General features: G+C 52.1%; 1 protein-coding gene across 1 annotated transcript in view; it reads right to left on the bottom strand.

Moving 5' to 3' along the window:
* Positions 1-7,789: 7,789 nt before the first annotated feature.
* ME2 (malic enzyme 2) overlaps positions 7,790-18,540 on the bottom strand; it is a 42,880-nt gene continuing 32,129 nt past the window's right edge. The window contains exons 12-16 of the mRNA XM_084279015.1: positions 16,656-16,798; positions 10,506-10,608; positions 9,856-9,926; positions 8,651-8,749; positions 7,790-8,300 (exon numbers count right to left, since the gene is read on the bottom strand). Of these exons, the coding sequence (XP_084135141.1) occupies positions 8,151-8,300; positions 8,651-8,749; positions 9,856-9,926; positions 10,506-10,608; positions 16,656-16,798 (566 nt within the window). The 3' untranslated portion in view covers positions 7,790-8,150. The remainder of the gene's footprint in view (positions 8,301-8,650; positions 8,750-9,855; positions 9,927-10,505; positions 10,609-16,655; positions 16,799-18,540) is intronic.

Genomic DNA, 18,540 nt, shown 5'->3' with positions numbered 1-18,540 from the left:
TTCCCCTAAGAAAGTAAAACTGACACCTCCCTGGAGCAGGACAGGACTATCGGGCAACACCGTGTTTACAAGCAGACCACCTCCTTGTTGTGTCGGTGGGAGGGTGCAAACAGGCAGCCCAGACACAAACTGGCATCCTGGCTTCTGTCAGACACAGTGTGGCCAGTAGATCTGGGGAGGGGATTGTGCCCCTGGACTGGGCACTGGGGAGGCTGCAGCTGGAGTGCTGGGTCCAGTTCTGGGCTCCTCAGCATCAGAAGGACATTGAGGTCCTGGAGTGAGTGCAGAGAAGGGCAACCAGGCTGGGGAAGGGGCTGGAGGGCAAATCCTATGAGGAGCAGCTGAGGGAGCTGGGGGTGTTGAGCCTGGAGAAGAGGAGGCTGAGGGGAGCCCTTCTCCCCACCTCCCCTGCCCTGCCAGGAGGGTGCAGAGAGGTGGGCGATGGTCTCTGCAGCCAGGGGACAGGAGATGGGACAAGGGGCAATGGGCTCAAGCTGCCCCAGGGCAGGGGCAGCTCAGCTGGGAGGGCAAAGTTCTTCCCTGGCAGAGTTGTGGGGCTGTGGCACAGGCTGCCCAGGGAGGGGGCTGAGTCCCCACCCCTGGGGGTGTTTAACAGAGGGGAGATGAGGTGCACAGGGATCTGGTTTAGCTCAGGATGGGAATGGTTGGACTTGGTCTTAAAGGTCTTTTCCAACCTTGTGATGCTGTGATCACCTAAAGACTGAGCCCTACCCAGTTGTAAGCACCCCAGCCTTTAAACCTGGTATTCCCTCTCTTCCTCACTTTCTTTAACCCTCTGATTTCCCTGCATGTGCTTTCACCTTTTCAGAGTGACCCTCACCAAACAGCCCCTGCTGAGGCCTGAACACCGTTACGGGACGTCAGGAACAGGCAGAGGGGAAAGAGTCACCCCCCTCAACAACTGCAGAGACCACAAGAAGCCAGGAGCGACCCCATTCGCTCTGCCTTTGCCACCTCTCCAAGCAGCTGATGTTTTACTTCCCAGGGTGCTCAGTGGAGAATTAAACCCCGCTGAACCTTTACGTAGCCCGAAGGCTGTGAGACAGATCAGGGGACTCCTGCAGCAGCAGAAGGCTCCACACAGTCACCCCCCAACCTTTAGGAATCTGCTGTGTTACCCAGAGGAGGAGCCTGCCAGGGCAGGACAACTTCTGGAAGGCTGTGTCAGGAGCAGAACATCCACACACAGGACTCTGACACTGCCTCGACTTGCAGGGTGTGCTTTCTCCAGCCTCAGCCCCCCCAGAACTGGTTTCTGCCTCACCATCAGGTGTAGTTCTACCTCGTCTCAAACTCCAGGTGCCTCAACAGCTTCAGGTAACTCTGGAGCAGGAGTGTGATGGTTTTGTCTGGTGTAGAGGCTCTCTCAAGAGAGAGCACCCTTCTTCCCTGGTGTGCAAGCGGGGTCCTCCCCACCATGCCAGGGTGCAACACTCCATTACCTGGCAGTGGGGAGCAAAGAGGGGTTTGATAAAAACCCAACACACCCCCAGAAAGCAGAAATACGTATTTTTCTTTCTTGCACTGACTCACAGGCTGCATTAGGTGGGATGAGGCCTGTAAAGGCCATCTTGTCCCAGCCCCTGCAGTGACAGGGACATCTTCACCAGAGCAGGTTGCTCAGAGCCCCATCAGGCCTGACCCTGAATGTCTCCAGGGATGGGGCCTCCACCACCTCTCTGGGCAGCCTGTGCCAGTGTCTCACCACCCTCAGAGAGAAGAACTTCTTCCTAAGGTCTCATCTAAACCTGCCCTGCTCTAGTTTAAAGCCATCACCCCTCGTCCTATCGCTCCATGCCCTCAGGAACAGTTCTTCCCCAGCTTTCCTATAGGCACCTTTCAGGGACTGGAAGGCCGTATACGTTCCCTCCCCAGCCTTCTCTTCTCCATGCTGAACAAGCCCAACTCTCTCAGCCTGTCTTCCTAGTGTCCAGCCCTCAGGTCATCCCTGTGGCCTCCTCTGGATCCACTGCAAGAGGTCCATGTCCTCCTTGTGCTAAGGGGTCCAGAGCTGGATGGAGTAAACGGAGCTTCTCCTCTGCTTATTAGCACCTGAACTGGCTTCAGGCCTTATGTTGTGACCTGGTGATCTGTGGGCTGGGAGTAGGGATGTTCAGACCTGGGTTATGAGGACAAGTACAAGGTCCTGCATGTGGGTCAGGGCAATCCCAAGCACAGCAACAGGCTGGGTGGAGAATGGGTAGAGCAGCCCCAAGGAGAAGGACTTGGGGGATGTTGGTGGGTGAGAAGGTCACCACGAGCTGGCAGCGTGCGCTGGCAGCTCAGAAGGCCAAACGTGTCCTGGGCTGTGTCAAGAACAGCGTGACCAGCAGGCTGAGGGAGGGGATTCGGCCCCTGTGCTCTTGTGAGACCCCCTGCAGCTCTGTGCCCAGCTCTGGGGTCCTCAGAGCTGTGGGAGTGAGTCCAGAGGAGGCCACATCCTCTGCTATGAAGGCTGAGAGAGTCGGGCTGGTTGAGCCTGGAGAAGAGAAGGCTGTGGGGACACCTAATTACAGCCTGGCAACACTTACAGGGGTCCCACAGGGGAGTGGGAGAGGGGCTGCTCACCAGGGAGAGCAGGGACAGGACACGGGGTGATGGGTTCAAGCTGGAAGAGGACAGGGTTAGGTCAGAGGTTAGGAAGAAATTCTCCCCTCTGAGGGTGGTGAGGCCCTGGCACAGGGTGCCCAGAGGGGCTGTGGCTGCCCCTGGATCCCTGGCAGAGTCCCGGGCTGGATGTGGCTGGGGAAGGCGCGTCCCTCCCCACAGCAGGGCCGGCACTCGAAGGGCGCTGAGGTCCCTTCCGACCCGAAGCGTTACTGCGACACCCAGCCCCGGCCGCGGGGACGCTCCCACCGCCACCAACCCCCTCCGCGACCTCCCCGCCTCCCGCGCCCGGCCCGGGGCCTGCGGCCTCCGCCCGCCCCGGGGCCGCGGCCTCCCGCCGCTGCCCTCAGCGCCCGCGGGGAGCGGCCCGGGGCCGGGGCTGAGGCCGCGGCGAGCGGAGGCGGCCGCGTTTAGCCCACGACACGCAGCGAACGAGCCCAGCCCAGCCCCCCCAGCCCCGGCCTACCTTCCCTGGGCGGCGGCAGGAGGAGGCGGCGCTGTGCGGCCCGGCCCGGCCCGGCCCCGCCGCCTCCGCGCCGCCTCCCGGCACCCAGCGGGGCCCAGCCCACAGCCGGCCGAGGAGCCCGGGGATGGCCCCGGGGCAGCGGGTCGGCGCGTCCGGGACGCTGCGGCTGTGCGGCCCCGGGTTCCGAGGTGACATTTAAGCGGGTCAGCCGCGGGGCCGGTAGCGCTGAGCTCGCTGGTGGCTTCCCAGGGGCAGTGGGAATAGAGCTGGTGATCCAGGCGATCCTGGCGATCCAGGCGATCCAGGCGATCCAGGCCATGGCAGCCCAGCCCTGCGCAGGGGCAGGCTTCATGCGGGTTTTTTTTGGGGGAAGAAACCAGACCAGATGTAATTTAAGCAAAGGGAATGCGTTTTTACTAAGAAAATAGAAGACCAGGACGCACAATTTCAATGGGGCTACAACATTACAAAGCAGGAAGAAAAAAATCCCCAATCAGTCAAGAGTTACCACGTTATAAAGGAGGGAAAAAGAAAAAACATATCCCCATGGGGGTTCACATTGAAATGCAGTTTCAGTGCCAGCTGAGCAGCGGCCCTCCCAGGTAAAGCCACCCCTACACACACACCCCATACACCAGAACTGCTCCCACAGCCCCTCCTGCAGAGTCACGGCCACTTGGGTAAGGTAGATATGTTTAAAATAGAAATAAATGTAACTTAGGTTGACATCTCCTGGCAAACTGGCCATCTCTCTCTGTCTGTGCAGCCCGAATGTTACTTTTATTTCCATTTTTCACCAGAAAGGAGCTGCTTGAGTGGCGAGTCAAAGGTACTCTGAAGAGTTCGGAGCAACCCGGCGCCTGGTTCATGGGCAGGGAATATAAACCCTGCCCCACCAGCAAAAACACGGGATGCCAGAGAGCTGCTTGCAGGAGCTGCTGTGCCACCAGGAACCGGATTCCCCAGGTATGGCGGTGCATCTGTTGGCACATCTCCCCGCGGAGCGGCGCAGGGGCGAGCGGCGGCGGCACCGGGAAGCAAGAGGCCTCGTAAAACCTGCTGGGTTTTCTCTGTGGGTTTCTCCCTCCCCCCACACACACACAGAACACCTGCGGGCTCTGCGGTGCCACGGTGATGCGTATTTTGGGAGCGGGTAGGTAGGTCAAGGCGGGTCCGTGCAGAATGAAGATGTCCCTTCCGCAGAGGAATTAGCACTGCGCAGGTTCAGCTGCCCAGCGGCGGCCACCTGGAGCTCTGCTCTAGATCTGTCTCCTTGACAATCAACGTAGGGACCCATCCCTGCCCGTTCCATGTGGTTAGGAGACGGGATAGCAGTGCACATCGTCTTAAAAAGAGAGTCCAAAAACAGTGGTGGTCTTAAACTCCAGAACAGTAGGTATAGCTGAGACAGGAGTCCAAAACGCTGCTGTTCTTACAGTCCCATCCCAGAGTCTCGTATGTACCTCTGCCCAAATGACAGAGGCGCTCAAATCACCAGGACGACCCAGAGCAAGCCCCAAATCCAAGCCACCAGCTGGGGTTTACTGAGGCCCAGAGTGAACCGAACTAAAATTCACAGTTGTGGCTGTGCAAGCGATCCCAACCCTCCCACAGAGGTGGTCACTGAACAGGGCTGCTAAAGGACAACTACGAGGTGTAGCATTTACCTCTACAGTTACCACCAGAGGAGCGTGACAGGAGGTTATTACACCCCTCCCCCCAACAACAGCGTGCTGGAAACAACAGTACAGAGAAGACACGCACCTACAGGAGGGGGAACCTGTTACAACACCGACCTGCACGTGAAGGATGGCTTCATTTCAAGCTCAGAAAACAAACACAACGTCATGAGACATCACTGCTCACAAACATAACCAAGGACCTCTGTGGCCAGTCGCACTGGGGTCTTAAAATCTGTCAGACACAACGTCTTTACAAGTTTCCCCCTACATATCAGTTGTTGGCATGTGCTGCAGGAACATACAAAACCTTTCATCTCTTTGAACAAGAACACACATATTTAATAAAAAAATAAAAGGCTGCACTCCCTCAGCGACGTTTCTTCTCCTCCCCATGGTATTTCTGTATATTGCTGCCAAGAGGCTCAGCCCTGCTCCTGCTCATTTTAGGGAAGCAACTTGGACCAGTGTTGGAAAAGGCTGAGCTACTGACTTCTGTGGGAGTTTCTGACCACCTTGGAAGTGTTACGTGCATCCCAGAAGAGCATCCTCAGAGAAGAGACACGAAAGACACCAACACCATTCAGAGGGGAGAAGTCACCAAAGCTGGAAGAGCTACACCACCAGTCACCCTTCAGGTGAATGTGAAAGGAAAGACACTGTGGTTCCTTCCCCAGTGGCAAGAATCGCAGTTGTAATTAATTCATTGATTCATTAATTACATCTGAAGAATACACAAACCCAAAGATAGAATCTGTGTATTTTATTAAAAAAAAAAAAAACGTAATCTGAGAATGATGAAAGGGAGAGGAAACATTGTGAGCTGACCTGTTACCTGTCACTAGTGAAAAACAAGGGCTATACATGGAAGGTAAAACTCCCCTGTGCCTGTAGTGCAAGCTGCACATGATCCACAGAACCTGATTCAACAATATCCCCAGGTGCATATGAATAGGTGAAGTCCAACTGGTGCCACTTAGCTGCCCCAGCTGGGACAGGTTTTCCTGAGAACTATCAATATGCACCGATTGTGGACCATGAGTGCACTTCTTGCCATGATCAGACCGAACAGATGGATGCAGATCTTTATTTCATAGGACAGAACTGGGTTTAGGGACCAACTGGCCTGTCTCTGTGATCGTTCCCGTCTGGGACACAGAAGATCAGTGCATGGCATGTTTTAATTACTCATCTGCCTCTCTGTTAGGCTGGCAGAGGAGAGGAAGTGTGTGTTCCCACTGTACCTGATGCAGAACTCCACAGACACACTACCACAGGCTTCATCTGGAATTGAGATTTTTCAGAAGGTAAAAACAATCTGTTTACTAAATAAATAACTTCTCAGGAAGATCACAAATTTAAATACCATAAAAACCAGGAGTAGCAAAAATAGATGATGAAAAACAAAACCAAAAAAGCAAAGCATCCTTTGTAAAAACATCATGTATGTGTGTGTGTGTTGGGTCTTCTTTGTACACAGACTTACAAGCTGCACACCACATACGTTGCCCCAGCTGGGCACTGCAGCGTTCTGAGCCCCAGCAGGCAGCACTTCACCACAGGTTTTATCCCCCCAACAACACTGCTTTTTGTGTTTATACAATCAGCCTTCTTTCCTCACTTGGGTAAAGCCTTCCCAACGGCTACTGCTCCTTCCACCCCATACACAAGAGTCATTTTAAGGTCAGATTCTAGGCAGTTAAGCAACAGAGACCGAGTCCAAGGGGGCTCAGAGGATGTTCTCCCCGTTGTATTTCTGGTCTGTTCTGTGGAGACCACATTTTCCAGTATAAATGAGGACATGAGAGAGGGGATTGCCATGGGTAAACCCTAAGCAAGCTTCACTTCATCTCTTTGGGTTCCAGCTTCAAGTTTGGCAGTGCAGCCCCGTTTACATCTATCTAATTCTTTATCTTCAATCTTTTTGTTTCTTCCCTGGATGCAGCAGACCATGGAACAAACTATCCTGTGCTTCTGGATATACAGGGATCAGATTCAGGGCAGTGGCAGGCTGTGCCTACCACTGTGTGTCCTTGCCAAGGTAACAGAGGGCACTCCAACCTGATAGGAAGGGGAAGGAATGCTCCACTGTACAAGTTGTGTCAGATGTTCAAGGAGAAGAAAAACCTAGCTGGCAATTTTCAGTTTTACAAAAAAAACCCCAAACCAACCAACCAAAAGAAAAAACCCACCCCAAAAACTCTGACAAATTCAACCTGTAAGTGGAGTGGGGGAGATGAAGTGGTCAGCTTAAAGCTTCTAAGTGTCTTTCAAGTCCTGTATTCAGACTGAACTGAACATACTGGAGTGTGATGGCAAGAAATGTTCAGCCAAACCTCCCTGTGACACTTTCTTTTCCAGCTCCATCAGCTGCCTGGGGCGTTTGTTCAGCGTGGCAGGGGAGTCCCCTTAGGAGTTTGTCACAAAAACACCAGACACAGGTCTTTCTGTGAGAACAAGGGTAGGCAGGGGAGAGAACTTAGCTTAGAAGAAGTAGAACCTTGGAAAAAAACCTAGCAAATGGAACAAAAATCCTTTGGTACATCACCTTGGAGTCCATGGCAGAACATCTCCTTGTCAAAATGGCTAAAAGATTTCCCTAGGTTATTTCAGATCCTGCCTTTCCACAACATAATTCATTATGCAACTGTGTAGCTCTGTTCTGAAAAGCTATTAAGTCATTAGTATTATTTTTTTCAGGCTTTCTGAGGATAATTTTAAACTAAGTTTGCCTTTCCCCCCACCCCAACAACGGATTTCAAAGGATGAAATGGAAACACAAAGCACACAGGTTGCTGCAGATTCCACACGTGCAACACCACGCTGCTCCTCAAGGCACGTTCAGAGAAACAGGACACCAGGCAAACCAGAAAGCCCCCTGGAACCTTAAAATTGCCTTTAGCTATTCTCTTTCTTTTGGCTTTTTTTGCTTTGGACAAATGCTCTCTGGTGATGTCACAGACAGCACAGCGTGACAACAGCAGGACAAGCAGAAGACTGATTATTAAAAGCGGAAAGAAATCATTCTGGAGCCAGCAGCCATGAGAGAGCTGCAGTCCACCATCAAACTCACAGAGCTAAAACATCATTAATGGAATTCTTTAGGTGTGGTGCAGGTTCTAAGCATTATTTAGATCGATTTTGGAGAGCTCTCTCATGCCTGTGGCAGATGCCACCAGCCATACAGTGGATCAGGTACTGGGGAGAAATGAAGTCGAGTGAAAAACAATGTAGAAAGGAGGGGGGAAAATATGTAAAAAGACAACAAAATGAGCAAAATAAATTACAGGACTCAAAGATTATGATTCAAATTGGTCTGGAAAAGGGATCCCTGCAGAGTAGAAGATACTGCCTGAGGAGTGTGATCTTCTGATGCATCAGTGGACCTTGGACTCGGGCCAGTCATACACGTCGGGCATGAAGGACTCGTACTCGTAGGTCCACACCTTGGATCGGATGTAGCGGTTCTTGTCGGCAGGCTCAGGGTAGTGGAAAGCCATGTTGTTGGCATACAAAAACTCCATCACCTGGAAGGTTAAATCACTGTTTGCACTGTACACTACACCCAGGCAACACCCACACCTCCACTGCGCCGCGCTTGGGACCCACAGACTGAAGACAAACAGCGAAGTGTCTTTACCGGTCCCCAGCGCAAACTTGTAACTCCAGGAATCCAAACACTGTAATTCTGGCCCATCATCACCACCAAATCAAAGCACCCAATAAAACCAAGGCTTTCCCTAAGTGCCTGTTATTAAAGGCAGGAAGAACTGTGCCCAAGTGCACGGTGTCCAAGGGTCACATCAGGCAATCCAGCGAGTGAACCGAGGTACAACGCGCTTTCAGTGCAGCCTGCTGCTCTGTGCTCCACACTCACCTTGACAGCGATGTAAATAGAAACTTCCCTGATGTTAGACAGAGGAGGATAAAGTCTTCCTTGTGCCAGTTCTTCATCAGTCAGCTGTTCTGCCAGTGCCTGAGTTAGAGAAATAAACATGTTCTATGTACCACGTCCTGGAGGGGATCTGTAACAGGCTACAACACCTGAGAGGAGCAAGTTGAGGTGTTCTTACTGCTACAGGCAGTCAGAATCTCAGAGTTCTCAAAGATCAGCCCTTCAGTTTGTGCCCCTATCAAAAAATTCTGCTTGTGACCCTTCAGCAGATCCAGATCCCATTCTTCTGGAGGCTGAACTACCCATAACCACTGGAGTTTCATGCGTGTGGGACCGCCCTGGCATTTGCCTAGTTGTTTCAGCGGTTACTCCGATGTGCAGCTGCTCCTGCTCCCAAGTGGAAAGGCAGGAGAGGATGAGAGCCTGGGGACAGAGAAGGCTGTGGGGGGACCTCACTGCAGCCTCCCAGTCCCTGAAGGGACCCCAGGAACAGGAGGGGAACCAGCTTGTTAAAGGGCAGAGACTGGCAGGACAAGGGGGCTGGAGTGAAGCTGGAGGAGGGAAGGGGGAGATGAGATATTATAGGGAAGCTCTTTCCAGAGAGAGTGGTGAGGGGCTGGAAGGGGCTGCCCAGAGAGGGGGTGGGTGCCCCATCCCTGGGGGTGTTCAAGGCCAGGTTGGCTGGGGCCCTGGGCAACCTTGTGTAGCTCCAGGCCTGGAGGTTGGTGTCCCTGCCTGTGGCAGGGGGGTTGGAGCTCTGTGACCCTTGGGGTCCCTTCCAACCCAGACCAGTCTGGGATTCGGTGATTCTGCGATTCTATGACTGTGTCTATCCCTGACCACACCACCAGCTGTGGAAACCTGAGCAGGGTGGGAAGCAGCTGCAAACCTGCTGCCAGACCTGGGAGGCAGTTTTACCCACAGAGAGATTCCCCATTTGGGTGCTTGAAAGAAAAAAAAATATATATATCCAAATTTGCAGCAGAAACTGTTATTTTTCACAATGTGACCAAAATCCGGGCTGCCTTCCATTGGGGAGGGATTTAAAAAAAAAAAACAAACAAAAAACAACAACAAAACCCAAGCAGGAAACCACAGAGCTTCAGCAAGACCAGAGAAACTGCCCATGAAGTCATCCACCACCATCCTATGTCAGGAGCCACAGCCTACTCTGCTCCCACACTTACCTTGGCAGCCTCTAGGAAAACCTTATCACTAATATGCCGAACGCTGCTGAGGATCACAGCCAGAGCCACGCCTACAACAGAATTATTGCCAGTTAGGGCCACATCACTGTAAAATCTGCTGCCTGCTGCTGAGAAGGAGTCATCTAGAACGCTGCCTTTTAAAAACATCCCCATGGCTTTCCACACACCTCTGTGACAACTGTTACCACGTGCGCTGGTCATTTAGCTCAATGGGTGGCTTTTGACAAGGGGCTGGAGCTTGGCAGCTCAGGGAGGGAAGGGAGAGAAAGGGGAAGGTGGAGAAATAGCCCTAGAGCTTCTTATGTACCCAAACATAACTTCAAGAGGAGCATATTGACACTTATTTCCTTCTTCCCCTCCCCCCCCAAAAAAAAATCCCAGCAGAAGAACCCATAATGCAGCAGCTTTCAAAGCCTTTAATAACACCCTTTTGTTTTCATGCCTAACATCCATCCTTAGCTGATTTTCTTTCATTTGTTCTGCTCAAGTTCCCAGCTCTAAATCCTGGTAACACCTCTTCATGCTCCTTCACTAACACCTCCATCACTATCCATGCCCAGCGTAGCAAGGAAACCCAAGAAGAGGTGCTGAGAGCCTCAAGGATAAAAGAAGACCATTTTATTTATTACCTGGGAAAATGTAAGCATTGTTTCCTTGGCCTGGCTTGAAGGTTCTTCCATCTTTCAGAGTCACCAGCTCGAAGGGGCTGCCACTGGCAAACAAGCAACGGCCCTGTTAATGAGAGGAGTAAGGAGTCAGGCAAGCTTCTGAAGAGCCAGCAGTACAGAGTGGTCCTGAAATACAGGGACCCCAGAGTCCCTCAGCTCCAGGACCCAGTCAGGGAGGCACTTGAGCACATGCTTGAATCCCTTGCTGACCACTTCTGCAACCCCAGAACAACACCAAACACACCCACCCTCTCCAGGCAGGGCCAGGAAGAGATACAAGAATCAGTCTGCATCTGCATGTCTCTGCAGCGAACACCTGGGAAGCAGAAGAGGGAAGCAGAGGCATGGAGCTGTGCAGCTTCCCAAGGAAGGGGAGTGATCTATCCCCTTCATCGCTCTTTCAGGCAGCAGTGACTCGGAGGAGCTGCTCACACAGAGACTGAGGTGTTGCTGTGTTTGCTGTTACTGTAACGGTATCAGGAACCATGGCCAGGAGCCAGGACCCACCACTGTCCTGTCCAGAGGCAGCTGAGAGACAGACACTTCCACAAGAGAGTGGAACAGAAGTACAGTAACAAAGGGTCGCTTGTTTACTGAGGGGTGGGAGGGTGAAGTGTTGGGGGGGCTGCCCTGTTGCACTTCTACTGCTGAGAGCTCTGAGAGGGGTGACTGACACACTATGCTCACCCTTCCTTTGGAAAAGGACTTTCATCAGCACAAAATATGAAAACAAATCCAGAGCTTGGAGTGTGAAATCTGCTCTCCAGGTAAATGACCTCTTCTCCTCAAGGAGTAAAGCCCCTGTAAGCAAACAATCTCAACTTTGGGCAACAGGTTTAATAACATTACTTTAAAATACTTAAGGCTTCCCAAGACGAGGACATTTGAGAGCAAATTAGCAGAGATGCTAAAGGCTCAGGAACTATGTCAGAATGTTACTGTGTACCCCTGAGAGAGGCCTTTCTGTGTAGGGAGCCAAACACACGGATGCCTTTGAAGACAGGACCACAACAGGCAATGAAAATTAAAATACAGTAAAAGCCCACACAACACACAGTGACAGGGGTCATTAAGCACCATCAGCTTTTACAGGTGCCATCTCACAGAAGAAGAATGCTGAATAGACGGTTGGCAGTGAGATCCTTGTTTCCTGACTGACTTCATGGTGTAGCCTCAGGTTTTACAACCAGCCAGGGGACAGAGTGGGCTGACAGCTCTGATCCCTAATTGCCAGATGAGCTTTGTTAGTTAAATGATAAAGGAAGTAAAGCCAGAGATTATTTTCTAAGTAATGACTGTATCTTGAAGAGAAAAAAAATACACATTTTGAAGGGCAAACTGAGCACGTTTCAGAGAACTGAAGAGCAATTTTATGAGTATCCGTGTGTGTGAGTGTGGATCTGGTGGCAGGAGGGGTGTCTCTGCAGAGGGACCTGCACAGGCCGGAGCCACGGGCAGAGCCCAACTGCACGGGGCTCAACAGGGCCGAGTGCCGGGGCTGCGCTCTGGGCCCAGCAGCCCCGGCAGCGCCACAGGCCTGGGGCAGAGCGGCTGGAGAGCTGCTGGGGGAGAAGGGCCTGGGGGTGCGGGTGGGCAGCCGGCTGGGCAGGAGCCAGCGCTGTGCCCTGGGAGCCCGATGGCAGCCTGGCCTGTGTCAGGGACGTGTGAGCAGCAGGAGCAGGGCAGGGCTGGTTCCCTTGTGCTCAGCCCTGGGGAGGCTGCACCTCGAGTGCTGGGTCCAGTCCTGGGCCCCTCGCTGCAGGAAGGACGTTGAGATGCTGGAGCGTGTCCAGAGGAGGGTGATGAAGCTGGGGAAGGGGCTGGAGCACAAGGCCTGTGAGGAGCGGCTGAGGGAGCTGGGGTGTTTATTCTGGAGAAGAGGAGGCTGAGGGGAGAGCTCATCGCTCTCTGCAGCTCCCTGCAAGGCGGGTGCAGAGATGTCAGGTCGGTCTCTTCTCTCGGGTGACAAGTGACAGGACCAGAGGAAATGGCTTAAAATTGCCCCAGGGGAGATTTAGGTCAGAGATCAGAAGAATTTCTGTACTGAAAGGGCTGTCAGGGGTTGGGACAGGCTGCCCAGGCAGGTGATGGGGTCTCCATCCCTGGAGGGATTTAAAAGGTGTGTAGATGTTGTGCTAAGGACATGATCTAGAGGTGGGCTGGGCAGGGTTAGGCAGTGGTTGGGCTCAATCACCTTAAAGGTCTCTTCCAACCCAGGTGATTCTATGATTATGAAAACAAACATCAGATATGGAGAGAAGTCTAGAAAAGCCAGAGGCATTGAAAAAGTTACTCATAAGGACTGGAACACAATCAGCACAGTTCATTTACTGACCACTGGTATTTGTTTGAATAATCCAAGTCTACAAATTAACTTATGGAAAACCAGGAATAAAAGGACATAGGTATCCAATACAGGAAAACAAAGATAGATCCTTCCTTCAATGGGCATGAACTTTTCAAACAGCTCTGTGCTCACGGAGCTACTTCTGTGAGGGTCTGTTACCACACCTGGATTTAACCAGCACTGTCTTCTTTCTGCACCTAACAGCAGCTCCTGCTCTGAGGTCCCACTCCTTGGGACTCCACACACGGCCGTGGGGAACAAGTGACCCTCTTCTTTCAGAGCATCTAATGCTCTTTTGATATTCTGTAAAAATTACAAGCACAAATTGGGCTGATTCTCCCTCTAATAGTGCTGCTGGCCTCCTTCAGCCACCAGAGATGCCAGCAGGTTTTACATATATTTTTGCCAGCCAAAGGTTTGGCTTTGTAACTCTTATTTACTTTCTACCCAAGATACTGGAATTTAGTTTTATATATTGAAACAGTTCCCAAGTCACTATTCTGGCTAATGTAAGATATCTGAGAATTACAGAATCAGAGAATGATCTGGGTTGGGAGGGACCCCAAGGGTCACAGAGCTCCAACCCCCCTGCCACAGGCAGGGACACCAACCTCCAGGCCTGGAGCTACACAAGGTTGCCCAGAGCCCCAGACAACCTGGACCTGAACACCCCCAGGGATGGGGCACCCACCCCCTCTCTGGGCAGCCCCTTCCAGCCCCTCAGAACTTCACCCTAAGACCTCCTCTCCCCCTTCCCTCCTCCAGCTTCACTCCAGCCCCTTGTCCTGCCAGTCTCTGCCCTTTAACAAGCTGGTTCCCCTCCTGTTCCTGGGGTCCCTTCAGGGACTGGGAGGCTGCAGTGAGGTCCCCCCACAGCCTTCTCTTCTCCAGGCTGAGCCAGCCCAGCTCCCTCAGCCTCTCTCCATAGGGGAGCTGCTCCAGCCCTCTGAGCATCCCCGGGGCTCCTCTGACCCTTCTCCACCAGCCCCACATCTTCCTTGTGTTGGGCCCCAGCTCTGGGCACAGGACTCCAGCTGGGGCCTCAGGAGGGCAGAGCAGAGAGGGACAATCCCCTCCCTGTCCCTGCTGCCACCCCTCTGCTGCTGGAGCCCAGGATCCCATCGCCCTTCCCAGCTGCCAGAGCCACTGCTGGCTCAGGGGAAGCTCCTCATCCACTGAGAAACATTCATTCCTCTTCATTCAGAAGCATTCTCATTCAGCTAAGGACTAGACTTTATCCAGAGGCTGTTCCTGCCTTGGGCTCACTCAGGACCTGCCCATCTCCACGGCAGGAGCTGCCTCTGAGCCAACAGACACAGTAACAGAGGATCTGGGTTCCAAGGTGTGATGGAGTTTTGGTGCCTGTAAAGGAACTTAAAAGTTAAGCTGTGGCTCCACAGCTGATCAAGAGACTGATAACTGAAACATAAAAGTGCAGCATGTAATTTGAACCAAGGCTGCTGCTGCTGCTGCTGGAGATGCCTGTTGTGTAGCCCTACGCCCTTGTTAGTTAAGGCTTATCTAAGCAGTGTGTGCCACTGCCACAAAGAGGGAAGAGTAACTGATGTACTGTTGGCCTGACCAACAAACCTTGAAGAATCGCTGAAGGTTGCCAAAACAGGAGGAAATTAGAGGAAAAGGTTATTCCAGAGGGGGAAAGATCGTGACCACTGACCCATGGGCCACTTATGCTAATTACAGTATGGGTTTGGAATAAATAACTATAAGCCATGTGTACTGATTTACACAGGAAGGGGAGGTTGTTTTAACCAGTCATTGCAACGGGGTCCTTTTTGCATTATTTTCTAATAATTTTGTATAAATTTGGCTAGAGGAGCCATCTTAAGGTGTGCCTGAGCTGTGGAAAACCCACTGAGCACCCACACCTGAGTAGCAAGCAGCATCTCTCCCTGTTTCTGTGAGAACTGGGTAACTGCACAGCGGGTAAGAAAGCCACTTCTCAGACAAGCTGTACCCTCCCTGGCATGAAGAGAACAAGGCTGAGGTTGAGATGCTGGAAACAGAGCCACACTAACAGTGGAAGGAAGGAAGGAGCTCACAGCTCTGGATCCAGAAACAAGGGAAGATCTCCACCCACTCGTTTTCACATATGAGTCACTTGGTTTGGGACTGTATTTACCAAAAAAAAAAAAGAAAGAAAGAAAGTAAGAAAGGGAAAAAAAGAGACTTTTCACAAGCCACACCCCTGCAGACTGCAGGCAGGCCCTGTGGACAGGGGAGAGATCACAGCGAGCTTGAGTTTAGGATGTAAAGCAAAAGGCATTACCCAGCAGTTCAAAGTGTTAACTCCAGCACTCTGTCTGCCCCACGCTGCTCCCTCACCCCCACCTCCTTCCCCTCAGGCTCTCTTCAAGGACAATTAGGATTTTAATACAAAAAGTGGTGTGGAAGGATGAAAGACTTGCTTCATTAAAGGCCAAAACCCAAGGTCTAGGTGTGCAGATGTAATTTGAACCAAGGCTATTGCTGCTGAAGGCGTCTGGTGATGGTGCTATTGAAAACACCACCTCAAACCCCCAAACTCCCCCCCTCTCCCCCTCCCCAAGCACCCCACAGCGTGATGAGGCTGAGGTAAGGGTGCAGGATGAGGTGTGCTTATTCCTGCTCCACTCAATCGACATTTGGTGGTGCCAGTGCACAAGAGACAAGTGTTGGGAGACAGGGAGCACAGGGACAGAGGGTCACCAGAGACTCCTGCCCTGGGGAAGCCCGGGGTCTGTAGGGGTAATGACACAACTTGTGACTCCCCCCCAGCCCCTGGGAAGTGACATGGCACAAAGCAGGACTCCTGGCTTGATGCAAAGGCATTACCTGCTCTGAGGACTAATGATGTGAACATGAGGTGCTTCTTTAAAAAACAAAAATAATTAAAAAGAGGTGTTGTTGTGGTTTTACCCCAGCTGAGAGCTGAGACCCACCAGCTGCCTGCTCTGTACAGGAGAAGAGCAGGGGGAGGAGAGGGGCAGGGGGGTGAGGCAAGGGGAGGGAAAAGGAAGGGGCAAATAACAACCCCAAACCAAGACACCAAAAGCCCCTGGGTTGGGATAAGGACAGTTTACTAGAACAGCAGAGAGATCCAATATAACAATGCTGACAGGACTCTAGAGCAGAACATCTCTGCAGCTGCTGATACCCAATGAGTGTCTGACCCAACCCACAGCTCAGGCCCTGCCACCCAGAGCCGTCCCAGGACCCGACCGTCCTGGAGCCGCCCCCTCCTCCCACCAGCCCCCTTTACACTGAGCATGGTGCCACTGGCATGGAACACCCACCCCCTTTGGGCACTTTGGGTCACCTGTCCTGGCTTCCTCCCCTCCTTTCTCATCAACAGAGAAATAGGAAGAGCTGAGAAAGTCCTGGAGTGCTTGAGCACAACTGAAACCATCAGGATGTTACCAGCACTGCTCCCATCCTAACACCCAAACACAGCATTCCAGCCCCTGCTACACAAGGAGTTAACCCCATCCTGACTGAAACCAGGACAGTGGTGGGGAATGGTTAATTGGTCAAAGGGAGGGAACAGTGGGTAATCAATTTTAAGAAGAATTAAGGTGTCCTGAGCTTTTTCAAAACACCATTATTCAAAAACCAAGGCCGCTTCCCAAACCAAACACCACCTCCTTTAGCCCAGAAGACAGGGAAGATCCGTGTTATTCCCTCAATAGGTCCAAGCAATAAATTAACCAGAGCCCCTGTGCTGCCTCATCCAGCTCCTGCCCCCAGCAGCTCCCAGCAGCACAGACCTCAGTCAGGGTGTAGGCCTCCTCCGCCGTGCACTCGGCCTTCACCGTGGGGTTGCTCAGAGCGAAGATGATGGGTCGCTCGTTGATGGAGGCCATGGCCTTGATCACCTCCTGAGAGAAGAGCCGACCGGCCCCTGCGACTCCTGAGGAGAAGGGGAAGCACAGCAGGGACAGAATCAGGACCTGACCTGCCCCAGGGCAGAGGACAGAGCCTGCAGGTTGAACTCCAGCCACCCCTTCAGACGCATCACGGGGCATCCCAGGCTTTTCTGGCTGGGAGAACAGGCACTGCTCTATTCCTGGCTGCTTAAAGTTCTCATTTCCAGAGGAAGAGATGTGCTCCAAAAGTCTGTTTTACAAGGGTCTTTTTTTTTTGGGGGGGGGGGTGTATTGATCTGTGTAAAGAGAACTTATCACCCTGTAGATAAGCAAGTGGGAGCTCTGGGTTCTCCAGGGATGATTCATCCCAGCTGGGTGTTGACTGCAACACACACTCCCCTGATACTGGTAGTTCTGGCCACACCCCAACCTGTACCTACAATACATAAGCACGGTGTGAGTTTGCACACAGGCTACAAACTTCAAGGCAGCTACTCAGGCTAAAACCTTTCCCCTTTCCAAAGAAATCAGGGGCAAAGGGAACTGCAGAGCTGTATTAGGGAATACCCCTCATCTCATCCAAACCCTGCAGATAGCAATAGTTACAGATCAATGCCCACATATGCAGTGATTTAATAGGTATTGATCGTCTGAGGTGTGAAACAGCTCCTTCCAGACACGCTGCTGGCAGGTTCTGGCCAGAGAAGATCAATGGGGGAAGGAGCAAAGGTTAAAAAAATAAAATAAAATAAAATAAAATAAAATAAAATAAAATAAAATATAAAAAAATAAAAAAATAAAATAAAAAATAAAATAAAATAAAATAAAATAAAATAAAATAAAATAAAATAAAATAAAATAAAATAAAATAAAATAAAATAAAACTCAAGTTAGGGAACTCCTGTGAGGTGTGACTGTTCTCTGGGAAAAATGTTGTTACAGAATCACAGAATGATCAGGGGTGGAAGAGACCTCAAAGATCATCCAGTCCCACCCCCTGCCAGGGCAGGAGCACCCAGACTGAACCACACAGGAACACATCCAGGTGGGTTTGGTGTCTCCAGAGAAGGAGACTCCCCAGCCTCTCTGGGCAGCTTGTCCCAGGGCTCTGCCACCCTCACAGGGAGAAAGTTCCTCCTTGGATTCCCATGGAACTTCTTCTGCTCCAGCTGCACCCGCTGCCCCTTGTCCTGTCGCTGCCACCCCTGAGCAGAGCCTGGCTCCAGCCTCCTGACTCTCACCCTTTACATCTTTATAAGCATTGATGAATTCACTCCTCAATCTTCTCCAGGCTAAAGAGGCCCAGCTCCCTCAGCCCCTCCTCACAAGGAAGGGGTTCCTCACTCTCCATCACCTTGGTGTCCCTGTGCTGGGCTCTTCCAAGGAGTTCTATGTCCTTCTTGAGCTGAGGGGCCCAGAACCAGACCCAGTATTCCAGGTGGAGTCTCACCAGGGCAGAGCAGAGAGGGAGAAGGACCTCTCTTGACCTCCTAACCACCCCCCTTCTAACAAACCCTGGATGCCATTGGCCTTCTGAGCCATGAGGACACAGTGCTGGTCATGGTCACCCTGCTGTCCCCCAGGCCCCTGTCACCCACGCTGCTTTGTGTCTTCCTGACCCTTCATTACAGTTTCAGCTCACTGTGGCCACACAGTCCCACTCAGAGCTGTGCTGAGGTCCAACACCAGCTGGAGAAGGCCACAGGATGCAGGAGCAGCCCAGCTGCAATGGAGGATGCACTGAGAGGTAACCTGCACTCCAGTCTGGTTTTGAAGCTGACAATGG

The sequence above is a fragment of the Gallinula chloropus genome, assembly GCF_964237585.1.
Source record: "Gallinula chloropus genome assembly, chromosome: Z".
Taxonomy (NCBI): domain Eukaryota; kingdom Metazoa; phylum Chordata; class Aves; order Gruiformes; family Rallidae; genus Gallinula; species Gallinula chloropus.
The sequence above is the reverse complement of the archived record's forward strand: the minus strand, read 5'-3'. Positions and strand labels throughout refer to the sequence as shown.